Source organism: Haplochromis burtoni, unplaced genomic scaffold, assembly GCF_018398535.1.
Source record: "Haplochromis burtoni strain Fernald_Lab_line unplaced genomic scaffold, NCSU_Asbu1 Contig_11, whole genome shotgun sequence".
Lineage (NCBI taxonomy): Eukaryota > Metazoa > Chordata > Actinopteri > Cichliformes > Cichlidae > Haplochromis > Haplochromis burtoni.
In genome coordinates this window covers 3,217,989-3,237,844 of record NW_024582372.1, presented here as the reverse complement: position 1 = coordinate 3,237,844, position 19,856 = coordinate 3,217,989, and the positions used below count along the sequence as shown (strand labels likewise).

General features: G+C 41.8%; 2 protein-coding genes across 4 annotated transcripts in view; both read right to left on the bottom strand.

Annotated features, from left to right (window-relative positions):
- Positions 1–7,583, bottom strand: part of galnt2 (UDP-N-acetyl-alpha-D-galactosamine:polypeptide N-acetylgalactosaminyltransferase 2) — a 65,686-nt gene extending 58,103 nt beyond the window's left edge. Inside the window, exon 1 of one of the 2 annotated variants that reach the window (XM_042214084.1) lies at positions 7,059–7,583. In XM_042214084.1, coding sequence (XP_042070018.1) covers positions 7,059–7,154 — 96 coding nt within the window. In that variant the 5' untranslated portion in view covers positions 7,155–7,583. The remainder of the gene's footprint in view (positions 1–7,058) is intronic. The other variant, XM_005915073.3, reaches the window with a different exon arrangement.
- Positions 7,584–16,733: 9,150 nt separating this feature from the next.
- Positions 16,734–19,856, bottom strand: part of urb2 (URB2 ribosome biogenesis homolog) — a 19,606-nt gene continuing 16,483 nt past the window's right edge. For both annotated transcript variants that reach the window (XM_014340247.2, XM_005915075.2), the window contains exon 12: positions 16,734–17,138. In XM_014340247.2, coding sequence (XP_014195733.1) covers positions 16,941–17,138 — 198 coding nt within the window. In that variant the 3' untranslated portion in view covers positions 16,734–16,940. The remainder of the gene's footprint in view (positions 17,139–19,856) is intronic.

Genomic DNA, 19,856 nt, shown 5'->3' with positions numbered 1-19,856 from the left:
AATGAAATCATCATTTAAAAACTGCACTGAAATACACTGTATTTACTCAAGTTATCTTTGACCACTATTGACATTTGTTTGCTCAGAAACATGTAAGTGTGACAAATATACAAAAAAAGTAACAACACTAAGAAATCAGGAAAGGGGCAAATACATTTTCACATCCTTGTATCTGTGGATGTGTTCTGCTACAGCAACACTTTCTCTCCTGAGACTCTAAACGTGTAAGCTTAGCGTGATTAAAACTGCTTTGGTTCAAAGAGTGTTTGTATTTGACGGTTCCCTCAGAAAATAAACCCACAAAAAACTTCTTTGGTGTTTCTATTTCCACCCCGAATCACTTGAGCACCTGTCAGAAGTGATCATTATTTAAAAAGAGAGCTCACTCGGTCAATACTTCAAACAAAAACCGTATATTTGAAAAGCATTCGGTACCCAGGGATTCCCGGCTTAATTTAAGCCTTTTTATCGATTGCTCTATGGAACTGCATTTAGTTAGTTAGCAATAACAGATCTGCACGCTGGCTGAAATTACATTGTATTTTGGCATTATAAAAATATCGAGCTGCCTCAAGTGGTTTCAAATCCACAGGTCTTTAAGCTAGATGATTGTATTGCAGTTATATAAAGCAGCAGGAACTCCAACGCGTTATCATTATTATGAGGGACGCAGCGTGTGTGCACGCAGATTTCCCTAAATCTTATGTTACAGATGCTGGTCTGTTTACGTGTGCGTGCAGTGTTGTGTCTTCAGCAGACGGTGCGGGCTCGTGCGCTGCAGAGCAGAGGTCAGCGTCTTTCATCTGTATATGAAGACAAAACACAAGTGCGATCCAACATCATCGCCATCTTCGCCCTCGCCAAAAGCGTGATTTGCCTCTTCTCCATTTTTTTTTCTTCTAGCGTTTCCCGCTTTAAAAACAACAAAGCGCTCAGAGCGAGTGAAGCAAAGCTTACCCTCGATGAGAGACAGACGCATTGATAAAGCCGAAGTTTGAAACAGGCACAGACAGGCAGAGGCTGAACGCCTACAGCTGCAGATAGCAGAGACTGCAACCTTCAGTCAGCCGCGATACCCGCTGAGCTAATTCATTTAGGTTCGCTGGAGGAATAACTCTTTCCAAAAGGCTACCTGCACGTCTCAAGGCCCGATGCACCTTTGGGTAAAAACCGAGCTCCATAGCAACTGTGTCGATGTGCGGATGAATGAATCTGGCATTACTGTTTACAGCATGTGTTTGTGATTTGCTCCCACACAGTCCCTCTTCTGCTTTTCCCCTGTTCTGTCACTAATTTAAGACACACAGGTTGAACCGTTTCGATAGGTGCGGGTCACAGACTTCATCTGAAGAACAACTCTTTGATAAATCCAATTACCGTCTGTCTGGAGCTTTTCTCCAACAGATAATAACTTCCTTAATAAAGCCTGCGTTTGCTGCTTTTTCCTGCAGTGCGGTGCCACCCTCCTCTATCAGCCATTTAGCTCTGCTCGCACCCCACTGATTAGCAGGAAAACAAGACTCGGTAAGAAGCTGGCTCCTCGAGAGCTGGCAGGGAGAAAAATCTTAGGTCTGTCCAACAGAGAAGACTTTAATGGGGTATCCTGGTGAGGCAGCAGGCTCGTATTTGCAACATTATCCTCCTGTGTGCAACAATGCGCTCGCAGATATGAAGGTTTGTACCACATCCAGCTGCTAGGAGACCCCTGAGGTTCCCCGCCGTAGTACATACTGTAGTGAGTGAGTATGGGAAAAGAAAAGAGTACCCGCTATGCTACAAACTAGGAGAAGAGAGATTTCACAGTTATTATCACAGAAAAAGCAGATTTTTTTTTCATTTCCAACTGTAGGAGGCTGATAACACAAATTACTACACTTTTCCAGAAATAACAGGATAATACTTTTAAAGTACAAATGAGGTTGTACAACGTTCATGGGAGGGTAGCACGTAGCAGCTTCCTGTCAGCTCCTCAGTGCTGACACTTTTCTGACATGTTGATTACACACTGCAAAACAAAGACGTCAGACGCATAGAAGTGGAGTTTGTGCACACCTGAATCACATGCACGCCCCCTTTTTTCCTCTGCTCTGTGCCTCAGACATAATAATCAGCTGTGATGACGCCGAGTATTTCCCTCTCTCGCTTCAAACAACTCGGCTCAATACGAGCAGACTCGCTAATGGCTGAATATTAAAAGAAAAATCAATGTTCCCTAAGATAGACCACAATATCTTTGATCAAAAAAAAAAACAACAGGAACATTTTGTCCAAAGGTTTTTCTATTGGAACACTGTGAAATTTCAGGGTTTTTTGTTTTTTTTTGCTCTATCAAATAATGCAGACAATTTGTCAGAGATGGCCACATTAATTTTTGCCTCCAACACCGTGATGTTAGCTTACAGGCACTGATACTGTGCTCAGAAAGTCTTTAAACTGTCATACACGAGCCGACAAGAGACACATTCTTCCAAATACGGGACTTTTCAGCTGATAATAGAGGAAATGCTATTTGCCAAGAGCTTTGATCTACACCACAGTATCATGACAGAGCTGAAGAAGCCAGCTGAACTAATTCTTCTGGCAGAGACGTGGTCTTTCAGATTATTCAAGAGTGGGCATTTGAAATAGCTGCCATGATAGTCCGAGTCCTACTCTTCATGCTGGCAGGATGCTGAATTCACCTCAAGGTGTTTGTGAGCACCAATAACACAATAAAGTGTAGCTTGTTGGATGCAAGCAGTATGTGTTACAAATAAGAGGGGGTGGTGAGATGCATATAAATATCTTGTGTTTTTGTGAGCTAGAAAGGTTGCTCTGAAGTCTCACGCTGCACCACTCAACACTGCATCGACATCTGCCGGTTGCCCTTATCTCAATTTAATTAAAAACGTGACCCAAAGAAACACCAGCAGGTACCGAGGAAGTCACTGTGACATTTTATAAAGCGATTGCAGGTTAATTGGCAACACTTTGCAATCAGCACTTTGGGCTCTCTGATCATAATTATTAAGCATTTTATGTGTTTTTAAACACGCTTCACACGCAAAAAAAAATGATATGATCCTGGAAGTTAATAAGAGCAGTTACAAATTTCAAAATCACAGCTAAGAAAACATCCATGGTCTTGTTAGCAATTTGCTGCCACCTCCATTAGTCTCTTCTTTTGTCACAAAGAGGTGACATACAGGTTTAGCCACTCCCTGCATGAGTCTACTCAAACACCAACCAGAACAAGTGTTTTATGGCCATGGCGGAGAAATGAGGAGAAGGCTTGATAGCTGCAGCCTTCAGGGACACTACTTTGTAGTTATATACACAGTTTAACACAGGGTCTGTTTTGTATTGGTGTAAACAGCCTTTCAGCAAATATAGGCTGAATAATAGCCTTAGGTAAATGCATTAAAATCATATGCTAATTAGCAATGTGTCCATCTAGCTTTTGTTTATTTAACCATGAGAAGCTGCTGGCTCCGGGTTACAGCATGCTAGTCTGATTAAAGCTATAATACTGAAGAGATATGTCAAGTTAGAGGTGTCACGATAGCTGTGTACTGCATGATATTTGAAACTAAAAGATAAGTGCCATTGATGTACATATAATGTAACTACTTTTTTGTATAAATTTGTAAAGCCCAGTTCAATTATTCCATTTTATTTTATTTCATTTTATTTAAATGTCACCAAATCTCAACAAACGTCACCTCAAGCCTCTGCATATTGCAAAGTAGCCTTAACTGGGGATTTACAGCTCTGTGGTAAATTTACACCATAGGTACACTGTAACTGCAAAACCCTCTGAAACTCTGCGCCTTAACCTCACGTGCACCACACCAGAAACTGTCGATTCTTCCCGTGCATTTCTGGATACTTCTTCACCACTGTTTTTGAATTGATTAGTAGAGAACAGCAATCAATGCCTCATATATAAGAAAAGATATTTACAGTACCAGTACAAGGACTCACATGTGTCAGCAAATTCCGAGGGACATTCACAAAAATCAGAATAGATGTGAGGCAAAGTACAAAGATGTGGAAAAACTTGAGGGACAAATGTGTTTCTCTAAGAAAAAAAAATGACCACAACAAAGAGCGAGGACCCAGAAGGCAAGAGAGTGCCAGCTTTCTATTTATTGTATTGTTGCTGGCACTGCATATGAAACATGACCACACAGTAATTAACACATAGAAATGGCCCCGAAGAGAAAACCCCAACCATCAGACAATTACCACATCCGTCAGCAACACTTGGGGATAGTGGGGAGGAAGAACTCCCTTTTGACAGGGAGAAACCTCCAGCAGAACCAGGGTGGGGCGGCCATCTGCCGAGACCAATTGGCGGTGAGGGGAGGACAACAGGACAAAAGACACACTGTGGAAATGCAAAGTGGTGTATAAACATACAGAGTGAAGAAGAAACACTGCATTGTGGGAAGGCTCCAGCAGCCTAGGCCGTAGGCAGCGTAACTAAGGGAAGATTTAGAGTCACCTGATCTAACCTTAACTATACGCTTTATCGAAAAGGAAAGTTTTAAGCCTGATCTTAAAAAAAAAGAGAGTTAATGAACAATATTAAGGTTTAACTAGGATGAATTCTCTACACATGTGGCTACATTATCATTTTTGTGAAGCCAAATGCTGACATCAGGAGAGCCCCGAGTTGAAATAATTGATTACATCTGCGGAAAATTGATTTTTCCATCTTTTCCTCCATTAATGGACTGAAACCAGTGCCCAAAAATCACTAATAAACCTAACTGTGGATTTGGGGAATTATTGCGATTTTACAGTTACCCGGCCGGTAACTGTAAAATCTATGAATGTGTTATTCAGTTGGTTACAAAAAGCACATCCATGAAATTTAGTCAATCTTTTGAGAGTCTTGATGAAGCGTCGAGTCCATTTATTACGGAGTTTATTCCATGACAGCAAAGCGGGGGAGAGAGATCATTAAATGCTTCCGCTTTCTCAGACTGAGACGGGGGGAGATGCGATGGAAAAAAACAACGCTTCACCTGTGCAGCACCGCTTTTGTTTAACCAGATTAAATGTCCCTCTGTGTAAAGACACCAACCTGGTGGAGGCCATCATCCATATTAATGCCACCTGCAACCCAACGCCAGTGAAAGTTGCTTATTGTGGAGTGTCTCTTTGACCCCTCTAGGAACTTCAAACACACACACACACACACACAGTGAGGAAAGCTATCAGCCTAATGGAAAAGTAAAAGTGCTGCTAGGGTTGACTGATGCAAAGCAAACACAGAGAGACAGATAGGACAAGACAAGAGAAAGGTGGGATACACACAGGACATTCACACACATATACTCACACACACAGCCTGGAGAGGTAATAAAGGCAGTGTACTGTGCACACAACCACCCATGCAGACCACACCTCACTCACTCACTCACACACCAGAATTCACTGACTTACATTAGCACACAGGTACACACACATACACGCTAGGTGCTCTCCCAAGGCAAAACCCAGTGTCTCACATCTATCTCAGAAGATATGTGTAAGTTTAGCTTTGCCGTGCCTTACTCTTCATGAACACCTGGAGGTTATTTAACCTGGATTATGTACTGCTTGCATATACGGGCCAGATACTGAAATCCATGGCTCCTAAACATGCACAGAGTCACCCCACCAGCTGTGATGTTTCACCTTTATTGTCCGGCTGAACAGACAGCTACATGTCTTCAGGTTATTATAGAAAACCTAGTCTAATAGCTGCTGTAATGGAGGTTATAATGTTCAGGTTTTTATCAAAGTGTGTGTAGAAGTGTGCCAGTTCAACTGTGTGGTCACTTTGGAGGAGGCAGTTTGGGTTCCTTTGCACTGCCTTATACTGAGAGGTGCTTCTATTAATACCAATATCAATTATCTTCTTTATTGATTAATCTGGCAGGTCATTTCTCAAGTAATCGTCTGATCCATAACACCAGACCTGAGCTGGCCAGTTGGAGAGGTGATGTCTTTATGCTGTTGCCCAAGTCAAGAACTCAAACCTTTTATAATATGTTAGGAAAAGGAGAAAGCAGCAAATTCCCATATTTGTTTCCCACTAAATATTATTTTTCATTATTGATTAACCTGCTGAAGTTTGGACTGTCACAGCATCTAGTGACTTTATCCGGACAGCATTCCGGGACAAGGACGTGAAAAAGAGAATTTTGAGGAACTTTAAGATTTTTAAACTAGAAAAGTCAGAATATTTAATATCTCCTTTCATCTCCAACCTCTAATATTTAACCCTCTCTGATAGGCAAGAGGTGGACAGAATATGAGCCACATAAAGATAAATCTCTGGAGATTCACCGCAGGGCTGATAGACCGCGTTGCATCGGCTAAAATTACTGTAAAAATGTTTTAACAAGGGGGAATCTGTGCAGCACAAAGTCTAAAATCAGAAGAAGAAATTTGTTTTAAAGACGCCGCTTTAAAAGAAAATCTCCTCCTGACAGCACAGTGCACGTAGAGCTTTAACCCGGCGTTAATCTGCACACTTCCTGATCTCTACCTAGTTATCGGAGCAGCAGCAGCTTGTGCTGACGTGCTCTATAGGCTAACCCCCACCACCACCGGTACCTCCACCTCCCCCGGCCCTGCGAGACAGGCCAGCAGCCTTATATTAATTACAACCCCCCCCTGTATGCTTGATTCCGCTGTCACATCAGCCGGCACCGGCACCGTGAAGTAGTGAGCTGGGCTGCCTGGTGCAGACGCGCTCCGAGCCCCGGCACAGCGGGAGGTCTGTGTACGCCGACCAGCCAGGGAGTGAGCGAGCCAGCCAGCCCCGCTACCCCGCTGCCCTTGTCCACACTCATCTCCAACCAAATCAATGCCTCGCCACTGATACAAGCAGGCCTTTTTCCCCTTTTTTTCTTTAAAAAAACTAATTCCTCTCCGCATCGTGCAGCCGCAACCCCCCCGAGCCCCCAGAAAGGAAGAAAAGAGGCTCAACAGCGCCGAACCACAGCGCTCCATCTTCGCTTTGTCCTGGAAGAAAACCTCCACACGGACACAAAAAAGCAGTCGAGGAAAGGAAATCCTACCTTTCGACTCAACGCTGTCCCCGAGTAGAAGTAGTAGGCTATCCCCAGCACCCACAGCACAGCAAAGCACAACAATATCCTTGATTTCCTCCGCATGGCTGCCTGGTTTTTGCGTCCCCCCGCCCGTGTGTGCGCTTCGCGGCTCCCCCTGCTCGGCTCTCCTTTCGGCTGTGAGCGGCGGCTTGTCCCGGTCTGCTGTGTCCGTGCAGGGCGCTTCGCCGAGCGGCTTCGGCAGGCTTCGTCAGTCGATCAGGCGGAGCGGAGCGAGCAGGAAGCAGCAAGCAAACATCAGCGAGGTTAGAGGGCAAAGGCTAGCCGACTCTAATCCAATCAAAACACCGGCCTGGAAGAGGGCCGGAGCCGTCAGCGAGTCAAGCTGTACCGAGCGGTTCCTTACTGAAACCGAGAAACAGGGGCTGGATAGTCCCCGAAGGAAATGACTTGTAAACGTTCAGTTATGTGTCTGTGGGAGCTGTGAGAGAGGACGTGTGATCATCGTGATTTCACTCTGTGTGGAGCCGCATACGCTCTAAGGAGTCGGTAGGGGCGCCAGAGATATCCTCCCTGTTGCAAACCGGGTATAAAAACTGAAAACGAAAGCTTCCCGTTTAAACCTTTCATTGCCCTGACATGAACTGACCCATTAAAGGTAGAGACGAATTAAACAGCGCAGAGGTTTTGTTTGTTTGTTTGTTTGCTTGTTTGTTTTTGGGGGGTTTGAAGAGTTACTTCTTTTCCATGTCTCCTTCCTGCCCATGATGTTGCACATCGGAATAGGTTTATTTCAGTAAAAAGATCTGGGACAGCAAAGGAACAATGAGAACTGCATCCATTCCTTTAGATTGGTGTGAAATCCATAAAAATGAATCCCACAGTGGAACCTTTTGTGTCATTTCTCACTCATATTCGTATTTAATCTAATGAATGGTCAGAAAATAACAATACTGAGCTATTTTACTGTAAAATTAATTATTAATAATATTTTTTTCCATTAAAAATGCCAGACTTCTTCCCTTTGTAAACTTAAACTGTAACTATTTACTGCTTTTCCATCACTTGTATCCTAAAGCAAAAATCTTGAGTTCCTCAACATGTGGAGCCACTTTACAATATTGAAGTGGTTAAGATCTTCCTACCTTTGATCCTCCCAGGAACATTAAAGTTCATAATTGACGCCTCTTGGTCTAACAATAGGTTTTTGATTTTGAACTGCAGACAAACAATCAATTAATCCACTGATTAATCAATAAAGAGATTAATGAGTTTAAGTAGAACATTAAAGCAGACAGTCACAGTCATTCTAAGCTTGTTAGCTGTGTCTTACCTCTGTGCTCAGACCAGTCTGGATGTAGCTGGTTGGTCCTGATAAGCTGTTGAAGTTAAAATCTGGTGTTTGAAAACAACTTATCGGTTCTTTTAAATCAGTAATCAGTGCTCATAGTGGCCTGGCTGCTTCCCAAAGGACATGTACTATAAATATAAATATGTCGATGGAAACCTCAGATGCCTGTCTGCATTCATAAAGTGACTAACTATCACATCATCCATGCATTCAGTGACAAAAGATAAATCATGCTTAACTGGTTTTATTGAAAAACCTAATAAATTTTGTCTCCTGTATTAGCCAGAGTTTCTTTTCCCCCCCCCTGCAAGGGCAGGAAAAGCAGGAAAGACTAATTTATTTTCTTCCTCGTTTAAGGAGCGGAGGTATTGTGCAGCTAATGCATGTGCATGTGTCCTAGAGGAACTTGACCTCATCCATCCACTCATGCATCCATTCATCCGTCTTATTATTTTGTAAGCACGATTCATGTACAGTATGATTTTCAGTATGGCCTTTCTTAAATAGGAAGAACAATTTCAATCTTTTATATTTTCCTTTTTTGCATGTCAGATATTCTGAAATGGTAAATGTATTGGTTCCCATGTTGCACTTTTCTAATCTACTTGAGCACTTAGAGCACTTTATACAACATGCCTCATTCACAAGCTCTTCTGAGCGGCTGCACCAAGCCCAGCAAGACGAATAAGGGTTTTGTGAGGCATGCAAAGCTGCTTTAGTAGAGTCCAACAACAAGAATATGGATCTGGAAATGAGTATTATAGGTTCCTTTTAAATTTCCTCAAATGTGCAGTATGTCATCACCTCCCCAGTATCTTTAGACTAATGAGAGGAGCAGTGAAAAACGTGACAACGATGGAAGAAAATCGTGCGCTTAGACTCCTTTGCTCACAGTAAAACGCTTTCAGAGGCTTTAAGCAGTCGAAATCCATAAAACTGCAAAACTTTCAGACACAAAGAAAAGGAAACATTCGTCCTGCCTAAAATTGTTAACATTTTTAAAACACAGTTGAAATAGACTTTTCTATGGTCTGCAGCACTCAGACCAACTCTCTCTGACATCGAGCTCAGCTGGAACACCCCTGGCTAAACTAAAAGGTCTAGCTCATGTTCTGCGTGGTTCAATCTGCCTCTGACATTTTTCATTTTAATGGTGACAAAATGAGATTTTGACTGGAGAGCAAAATGCTTCTCGGTCCAAGAAAAGCAAAAAAAAGCAAAAAAGAAAGAGATCCTATCAATACACACACTGTGCTTTTCTCCAAAGATGTCCCAGCAGATGTCCCAGCAGTACACACAGAGACAGACGCACATGCAGAAAAACACACATTTACTCAGCGCTGCTCTCGCTATGGTGGTCTGAGAAGAGACTCGGTGTGTTTATGTTACCTACAGTAGTTTTAAAGTATGGATGGATGGAAGTCAAACTGAGAGAACGGGGAGGAGGACTAAGAAGCACAGAAACAGATGTGCTTATTTAGCAGCACTGAAGTAAAAGAGGTTTTTATGTTTTGCCCTTTTGCCTCCGATGCCCTGATTAGCTCTTATGAGAATCTCAAGTTACCCCCGAAGGGGTCAGTTTGGCTCTAGGATTTCAGATAAAGATCAGCAGCAACAAGTGACATCTTTTTGGCTTTGATCATGGCTGTGAAGCTGTTATGCAGCAAGAAAATGTCATGTCTAACTTTGTTAAATCGTGTTGTTGTCTTCTTGGTCTTATTTTTTTTAAAGGCCTGTGCAGCAGCCATTAAACAAGAACAAGTGTGGTGTATTTTATCATTTTATGTTATGATAATATATATACACAGGAACTTAATTATATGCTAATTACAGTCTGTTTTGGCTTTTGGATTAAAGCTGAAATCTAAAAACTGTAATTAAAGGGTCAGTGAAACATGACGAAACCATCCGAGGGAAGTTTTTAATTTTACAAAATAAGCCACATTTAATGGGCAAATTTCCAAAGATGGCAACAATATGATAACAGGAAGTAGAATCCCAGGCTGAGACTCTGTGCAAATTTGTTAGTTAAATCTAACGTTATAAACACAGAGGAGAAAGAGTTGCACGGAGAATAACAGTCAGAGGATTAAGTGCAACCAAATTACAGCTGACTAATTTTGTTCATTGTTTCTATGATTAGAGCTCTTTTGTTTCCACAAGTTCACACCCCTGTGTTTGTTATCACTGTATAAATAAGTGCTGAATGGAGCAAACACACTGGTGTAGTTCATGGTTTAGAAAAATAAGCCTCAGATTTTAATTCACATGCCTTTAAAACCTGCTGTGAAGTGGCAGCAGAATATGAGCTCATTCACTTAAAGTGCAGGTGGTTCAACATTAGCTGAGCTGGGAGGACTGTTTAAAACTTACTGCTGCCAAGAAAAAAAGGGATTTTCTTCCCCAGGTCTGGAACATGGAGGAATGGATCCAGTTTTGAAATATCCCAGTGCAACTGCCAACTATTTGTCAGACTCAGAGATGAATTGTGCAAGTATTTTTCAAGCTGTGGTGACCGGGGACTGCTTTCTTAATGACAAAGTTTCCAGATCCATCGTACTTTACGATTAGTGTGTACCGATCCTTCAAGCTGACTTGCCAGAGATAAACTAAGGCCATCAGTTACTTTCAGTGTCAGCTGGCTCTTTGGGCATCGCTAGAGTCATTACAGAGTCTGCTTTTCTTCCAGACATATATGCAGTATTTAGACAGCGATTACACGAAAAACCTGAATGCTTGACTCCCACAGTGAGGTCACATACTGCGAGGCCATGTCGTACACCTCTTCAACTGCTTGTTAACTCAAATATCTAATTAGATAATCACACGGTTGCAACTCAGTGCGTTTAGACATGCAGACATAGTCCAGACAACCTGCTCAAGTTCAAACCAAGAATAGGAAAGAAAGGTGATGTCAGTGCCTTTTGAATGTAGGCTGTTGGTGCCAAACATGCTGGTCTGAGTATTTCAGAATCTGCTGATTTGCAGGGATTTTCCAACATAACCATCCCTAAGGTTTATGGAGATGGTTAATATCCTGTTAGCACCACTTCTCTGGGTGAAAATGCCTATTTGATTTGAAGGCCTAGTTTGCCTTGTATCAGTAGTTCAGGCAGATGGTGGTGGTGTAATAGTGTGAGGAATATTCTCTTGATAGACTTTGGGCCCCATAGTACCAATTGAGCACCATATACAGCTTGTCTGAGTATAGTTGCTGACCATATCCATCCTGTTACGACCACAGTGTACCGATCTTCCGATGCCTGCAGCAGGATGGCGTTCCATGCATCATGATTGGCATCATGGCTGTGCAGCTGACAGAGTTGCAGCAACTGTGTGATGCTGTTATGTTAGTATGTTGAATTTATGGTTCTGAAGGAAAAAGAGGGTACAACCTAACCCTAATGACCTAATGAAGCAGCTTTTGAGTGTATATTAAAATGCGGTGAATCCTACAGCGAGGCGATCCAGTGGCTGTCTTATGCTGTGGGGGTCATACAGTTAGCCTTTACTCCAGGGCGAATCATTTCTGTTCTGCACAAACACCTTTGTTCTATATATAGACCCTAAAAGCAAACTTGCTCTGACACGCTGCTGGTTTGCAAAATCTAGTGACCCACACTTTTTTTTTTAAAAGGTGCGGCCTCTTCAGACTTCATACCTCACACCTTCAGAGCTTTCAAGGAGCCAGAAGAAGTCAGAAAGAGCCAAAACAACAGCATCCAGTGTTTCTGAGAACAGCTGAAGACGTGCACGGGAAAACCTTTAACAAGCCATTTCCTGTCTCCGTTGTTACCTGCAGTTTATGCCTCATTTGTGAAGCTTTTACCGAGGAAAGCGGCACCTCAAGGGAACAAGGTTTATAAAAAAAACAATTCTCTTGATCTGCGCTGTGACACTCCTGTAAATAAAAACGTTTTCCATTTATGCCATTAACGCAGAACCTGGAAGACGGGAGTTTTCAGACTGATCGATGCATTATGAGAGGGTAAGTTCTGTACACGCAGGCACAGTGATGACGAGTCCATTTAGTACTTTTAAAAACACGTATATCTGACTACTTAGGGTTGTAAGAAAAAAAAATGTTTTCGATTAATTTCTCCCCCCAACATTTAAAAACTGAGCACTTCCAGTTTTAAGAGACATCAAAGCTCCAGATCTGTTATTCAAGCACAAGTCACATATGTACAGTATATCTCTGTAAATACTGAAAGAGCTTGACTCTAGCCCCCCCACCCTTTTTTTCTTGACAGTTTTGCATTAATGTTTACAAACACTGTCAGTTTAAACACTCGCTCCAAAGCATGAAAATCCCAGCTGTCACTTACTGCCAGTCTTTGTAGCGCGGCTGATGTATTGAAAGATAGAAATATTAAAAGAACAAAACAAAAAAAACTGTTAGATCAGTGTTTCTAAGAGGAGGGAGGGTCACACAATGGCAGATTTAAACTGCTCTTCATACACTTTTAATGGTAAATAGGCATGCTTTCATCGTTAGATGAACAGTTTTAGCAGCTGCAAACAAACAGAGCATGTATGATGAAAGCGTGTGTCTAAATGAAAGCTGCGATCATATAATAGCAATATCTGTCTTGCCAAAAAAGTGCCCACCGTGCACTATAAATCCAAATAATGAGTATCACTTTTTTCCCATTGTAAAACAGCTACAAATCCTATAGATCGAATCAACATTTGGTCTTTTTTTAAACGGTTAATTCATCAGCTTTTCCATCAATAGGCAGCGTTTTTTTCCTGGAGCTCTTCTTATATGTATAACTGAAACGTCTCCTTTTTCTCTTGCTTTACTCTTTATTAAATTCTGGATGTTTATCCACCCAATTTCCACCTGACAATCAACATTCTTGACGCCGACCTTCACTTTGCATCTTTTCTTTTATCCAGCCCAGTTTTGTGTCTGTTTTCATTCAGGCATGTGTTGCTCTGGCTCACCCGTGAAGTGTGTAGATTTATTGCACTAAGTTGAAGCCTCTACACTAGAAGCGACAATAAAAAGTGGGCTCAACACTGAGCCTAGCAGTCTGAAAGACACTCGGATAACCTGCAGCATCTCCCCTTTGAATCTGTCTCTGTAGAATACCAGCCTTTCAGATCTTCCCACACATTTCCTGTCTGATCCGCTTCTATATTCAACTGAATAAAGGCAAAAAATGCGCACAGAATTTTGCGACACATGAAATATCGAGCCCTTTGAATGTTTCACAAGTATTTGTCCCCCTAAAATCTGCAACAATGTCATATTTTGACTTTCATATTTTGATTACGCATATGCTGTTGTCCGCTATGAGTAAGTGCAGCAGATGAAAAATAGCAACATGCCCAGTATATCCATCAGAGAGAGAAAAAGGATTTTTTCTCCATTTTCTAATTAATTATGTATTCATTCATTTATTCTTTCTTATGTAGGGCTTACAGTCAGGAAGTCTCAGGCTAAGTGGGTGAAGAAAATGGAAGCAGGTGCGCTGGCTTATAATCACATTTTCAGTGGGAGGTGGTTTTGCTAATGAGCTTCTGGTTTTCAAACACGGTGTTAAGATTTCCTGTACTGACGCGATCACACCGGCGGTTAATAGCCACAGAGGACACAGGGTTGATTTCAGAAGTAGAGGGGCAAATCGGCAACCAACGCAAAGTCACTGCTGCAGGGGCTTGAAGATCTGCAGACTATATTAAGAAACATCATATCATCATGTAAGCCGCAGCACCAGTATGATTTCTATGTTTCAGTGTCGGTGCTTTGTTACCATTGCGAAACAGCTGCAAAACACAATGATATGATCTGTGCAAATGAATAAATTTACTTTAAAATGGTAGAAATATATCCAAAAATTGCATGTGGTGATTTAAAAGTTTCAAACTCCAGCAACATATTTCCTGCCATTGCTCATAAAGATGCTGAAGGGTGGAAGAATTCTGAGGAAACATTTTTAATAAACTTACAAACTTAAAATTAATATATTTGTTACCATGCAATGATTGAAACGCAAAAAGAATCCAGGACAAAGGAGTCATTTAAAGTCCTGCAATCACACATGTGCTGTGTCTTTAGGGTTCAGGGTGTAACTAAAGTGATCTCCTTGCAGTTTTGTATGCATTAAACAGATATTTATATGAGGTGCAACTGTGTTTGTGGTACCTGCAGGTCTGGTTACAACCCTCCTCAGGCCACTCCATGCAACTGCTTTACTTTACATAATCCTTGTAACTCTGCTAGTTCGAGCTGTTTAAATGTTCACAAAGGTGATGGTAGTCAGCTGTGGTGGTGCATAATACATCATGGAGCCAACACACACTCGAGACGCCGATCAAATAAAAAAGAAAGTTTCTTCTCTGTCCTCTAAAATATAAAAGGTATGATTTTATACATCTGATGACTTTGGAGGTTAAAGGTGCTTCTACACCACGCTGTTTTATTCTTTTTGAATAAAAACCTTCATCCAAAAGAAAGCAGCTGAATCTAACTTTTCAAAGGTTTGAAGTTTAAGTGAGTCAGTTAACTCTTTGGTATCCAGGGATGCTTGCTTGAGTTAACAATCTGTACATGTGATTTACAGGCAGGTATCCAACCATGAAACCAACATAAACATAAAGTATGAGACGGCTTCACATTCCCATGAAATTTCAGAGATATTTATAAAACTGGACAATTTAAACTATCTGATCATCAATGGATGTGAACTATTGTGCAAGAACATGTCTTCTAAATTCAACTGTTAACAGGTCATATATATATATATCATATATATTAATATTCAACAAGCTACTGGAAGGATTCCTGTTTTTTGGAGGGTGTAATGTCAGTCTATCACTGAATGTGTTCCTGTGACTGGTCAGCACTTCGTGGAGTGGGTGGGAAGTATTATTCAGCATTGTCTTTATCTTGAAAAACATCCAACACTCTAATACCACCAGCTCCACCCCCACAATGCTACAGGCCCTGCAGATCAGTTTATTGAGTCTGTTGGCATTCGCCACCCTCAACCTTCTGCCGCAGCATACAACAGTATAGAAAATGGGACTGACCATGACTTGTAGACAATCCTGAGCATGTTAAATGACCTCCGCCACCTCAGAAAATAGAGACGGCTCTGGCCCTTCCAGTAGAGTGCAGTGGTGGTTTTAAACCCAGTCCAGTTTATTGTCATTGTGAACTCCGAGGTATTTATAGTCCTCCGCTACGTCCACCTTGACCCTCTGGATTTCTGGTCTACTTAAAGTCTGCAATTATTTTCTTGGTTTTTGTTGCACCACATGACAAAAGAGTCCACCAAAGCCCGGTACTCTGTCACATCACTGCCACTGATGCATCCAACCACCTCAGTCATCAGAAAACCTCTGTAGATGGCAGGTCTCTGTTCAGTGGCTGAACTCCATAAAGAGATGGATAATACTGGATATAATCAGTAAATGATGCTCAGTTGGTATTAAGGGGACCAAAGTGCGGCAAGAAAATATCCCTACACCATTACACCACCATCAGACTGATCCACTGATACAAGGCAGGATGGATTCATGCTGTTTATGCCAGCTTTCTGCCAAACGTTGCACCAGAAATCCAGACTTATGAAACCAGGCAACCTTTCTCTAAACTTCTATTTTTAACAGGTTTAATATCTCTTCACACCTAACTGAAGGACAGGTGTGTAGGGGGATAACATCTTTACACAGATAAACTCCACACACTGTCTTGCATAAATTGCATTTTAATCCAATTTAACTTCATTGAGTGAATTAAAGGTCACGAAGGTCAATTTAAGTCCAGGTTTTGTGAGCGTGAGTGAACTGTAGGCTTAGTTTCCTTCTTTTTAGATGGCAGGAGTGGCGCCCAGTGTGTTCTGCTGCTGCTGTAGCCCATCCAGGCTTTAAGATTTGACGAGCGTTGCTGGAGTGTGGTTCAGAGATGTTCTTCTGGATTGTATTAAGTGGTTATTAATTCAAGCATTCTAGCCATTCTTCTGTCACTCCTGACATCAACAAAGCATTTTCATCGAGAGATCTGCTGCTAACTGGATATTTTCTCTTTCTCCGTTTCTCTGGAGAAAGCAGTGTGGGAAGATCCCAGTAGATCAGCAGCTTCTGAAATACTCAGACCAACAACCGTGCCACATTCAAAATCACTTAAATCAGTTTTCTTCCCCATTCTGATGTTGGGCTTGAGCTTCAGCAGCTCGTCTTGACCATGTCTACATGCCTAAATGTATTGAACTGCTGTCATGTGATCGCTTGATTAGATTAGTGGAGGTGTATCTAAAGTGGACAGTGAGTGTATTTTGTCTTGGTTTTGAAGACAGGACTTCTCACAACATTTAACAAAATTGCAGAAATCATATATTTATTGTCTTAGGTACAAAATCCACCGTCTTAATTTTACAATAAACTCCGAGGAGCAAGAACATCAACAGTGACATCATATGGTATTCAAAACTGATTTTCTACTTAAAAAATAATCAAACATAAGCAGAAAATCTACTTTTGTGTAATTAAACTGAAACCTAAACTGAAACCAAAGGCGATTTGGGCAGTTAAACAGTGTACTTTTCCTCTCCTTGCCTCTGTGCTTTGTGATAGTGGGTGTAGCTGCCGTACAGCTCGTTGAAGACCTCCCTGACTCCCATCGGCAGTCCTGCCCTCAGAAACTTGATATCCTGCTCCTTGCACAGGTCCAGTATCAGATAGATGCCCTCAGTAAGATGCAGCTTCACGTCTGGTCGCAGAGTAACCTGGAGAGGTCATTTATGAAAGAGGACGAGACAGCAGAGACAATAAGAGATACAAGAAGAATTTATATGAATCTGAGGTCAGACATCATTTGCTCATTTCATAAATCACCCAGAAAATATCTAAATACAGAGCAGTCCATAGCAATGGTCCACAAACCTAGATTCAAACTTCCAGGTGCATCCCAAAAAGAGTTTCTCAAATAGGATCGATAAACATCACAACATAAAAAAAATCAACATGATCTACATTAATTTGCAGTTTGACACCTCATGACAGCAGATTTTATAGTAATAATCAGCAGTTTGCGTCACTGTTGCTCCAAAATGCGCTAAAAATGTAAAAAGTTGTATTTTTAATCCCACGCTGTAGTTTACATATGAAATTCAGTACAGGGTTTTGCCTGGGGGATCAAGTATACGTGGCGTCACACTGCTGCAGAGGATTTTTTAGTTTTCTGAAAATAGGAAGGTCTTACACGCTTCATCTGCACCTGAGTGACAGAAGCAGAGCAACGTGTTCAGCCAACGACGGGTGGAGCTGTCTTACTCTAATAACACGTAAAATAGTCAAACAACAATGATTGTGCTCAGTGGACCCTGCACAATGAGCCAAGTGGATATTCAATATCGTCTGGTTATTCATCTCTGTTACACTACACTGCCACAGACGCACAGGTGTAACACACCATGACCTGATGCTATCAGCGGTGACCGCAGTCTACAGACCTCTGACAATGAGCGAGGAGGTGATGGCTGCTCTGTGCTGCTGACTGTACCTGTTTAACGATTAGATAAAACCTGAGTCACATAATGATAGGCTTCACACATGAAGGAAACAACCCACCATGGGGATTTCTGCAAACAAAGCAGTCAGCAGCACATAGTAACTGCTTTGTGTGCAGAAAAATACGAAACTGAGACAGAAGAGGCAGAAAATGAACATGATAACCAAAGCCATGTAAAGCACTCGTCTATTTCCGCTTTTTATATTTACATTCAGGGTTTACTTATAAAGCACTACTTGTTTTTGCTCGAAAATAATAAAATTATATTCAATTTTTTATGGTCCAACAAGAGTAACAGAAAACCCCCAACATGTGTTTATTTTTCAGGTGATGATAGGATAAGATTTCCTGTTCTGTTTTCTGGTCCTTGTTTCAAAATACTAACATTTTTTTGGTATTTTCGGCTTCTCGTTTATATGTTTTATTTTACTTCCTGACAGAGTCCAGCTGATGGCTAGGTGTGCGTGTGTGCTCAAACCGGGGATCCTTCATGCATAAGACAAAAGTGTTAACGACTACATGCAGAGCGACAACTGCACAAAACAACCGATGGTTTTGAGATTGCATTTTGGCAAACAAACTGCCTCTTTTGGCCTCAGCACAGGACTGTTTACTGGCAACCAAATCCTGCTCATCATATAACTCTACACAGAAGAAGGGCAAACAAACAGAAACCACAAAGCAGAAAATCACCAAAATCATGCTCCTTGTGACCAGATTTTACGCATTCATACGCATGCAAATATCTGTTTAAACCTAGATCTGTCTACCCTGTCACTGATAAGTCAGTATCGAATCGCCCCTTTGCTCATCACGTGAGGTTTGGAGCTTTGCTCAGACCTACAATTCAGCACTTTGCACACCGACGAGTAGTCTCACAGTGGATTGCACATTTGTGCAAATACTGTCTCGATCTTCACTGGTCCTAACCGAGGGGAAACAAAACTGCAGTTCCTCCAGGTGTCACTTGAGGCTTTCTGCAAAAGCGAGTCAATCCCCATAGATTCCCGTATTAAAATGCCTTAACGTTACAGTATTAAAAAGCATATTTACAGGGTGATATGAAATCATAGCTTTCCCACTCATACAAACTCCATGTTTGGTGATTTAATTTAATAAACTGTTGATAAAATGTTGCTTTGCTGCTCCACAGGAGGTTTGCTTCAAAGAGCCACGAGGAGAAGCTCTGACACAGAGGCAGCTAAATTACAAAGAGCACAGAGTCTTTAAACTATTCCCATAAGTCCAATTTTAGGATTATTAGATGATTTACGGAGTACAAAGAATCCCAAATATGACTTCCACGCTATTTCTGTCTGTCTGTCTGCCCGCCGGTTTGCTCATTTTCTTTTTCCCAGTATGCGACTCGACTGGAAACTGCTGAGTCAGGCTGGCGTCATGTTAAATACAGTCTGGCAGCTGAGAGCAGCCGCTCTCAGGAGCCAGACGTGACTCACTGTACTGAGGGAGCTTCACTCCAGCACTCAGAGTTACAGTAATCCTGGACCTGTTCACTGAGATTTGTGAACATCTACAGTTTGGCCAGTGGAAATCACCGCTTCTGAGCGTCAGCGCCTCCATCGCTCAGCTCAACGGCTACCAGACAAACTGGGCTGGATCAAAGGATCATCTGAGATCCTGCTGCCTCTTCCATACATCAATGTCTGTGTGTGTGTCACTCACAGCTGTAGAAAATCACAGGGGATGACAGATGGGTTCAGATGAGGAACTGTCTTGGCTTTCTGTAATACTATGAGTGTGTGTGTGTGTGTGTGTGTGTGTGTGTGTGTGTGTGTGTGTGTGTGTGTGTGTGTGTCATTTCATTGCTCTGTCACCAAATTGTAAAAACCATCAGAAAGAATATGTTTCCAGTACAAATATTAGTAAATCAAGACACAGAGAACATTCATAGTGAGTGTGTGTGTGTGTGTGT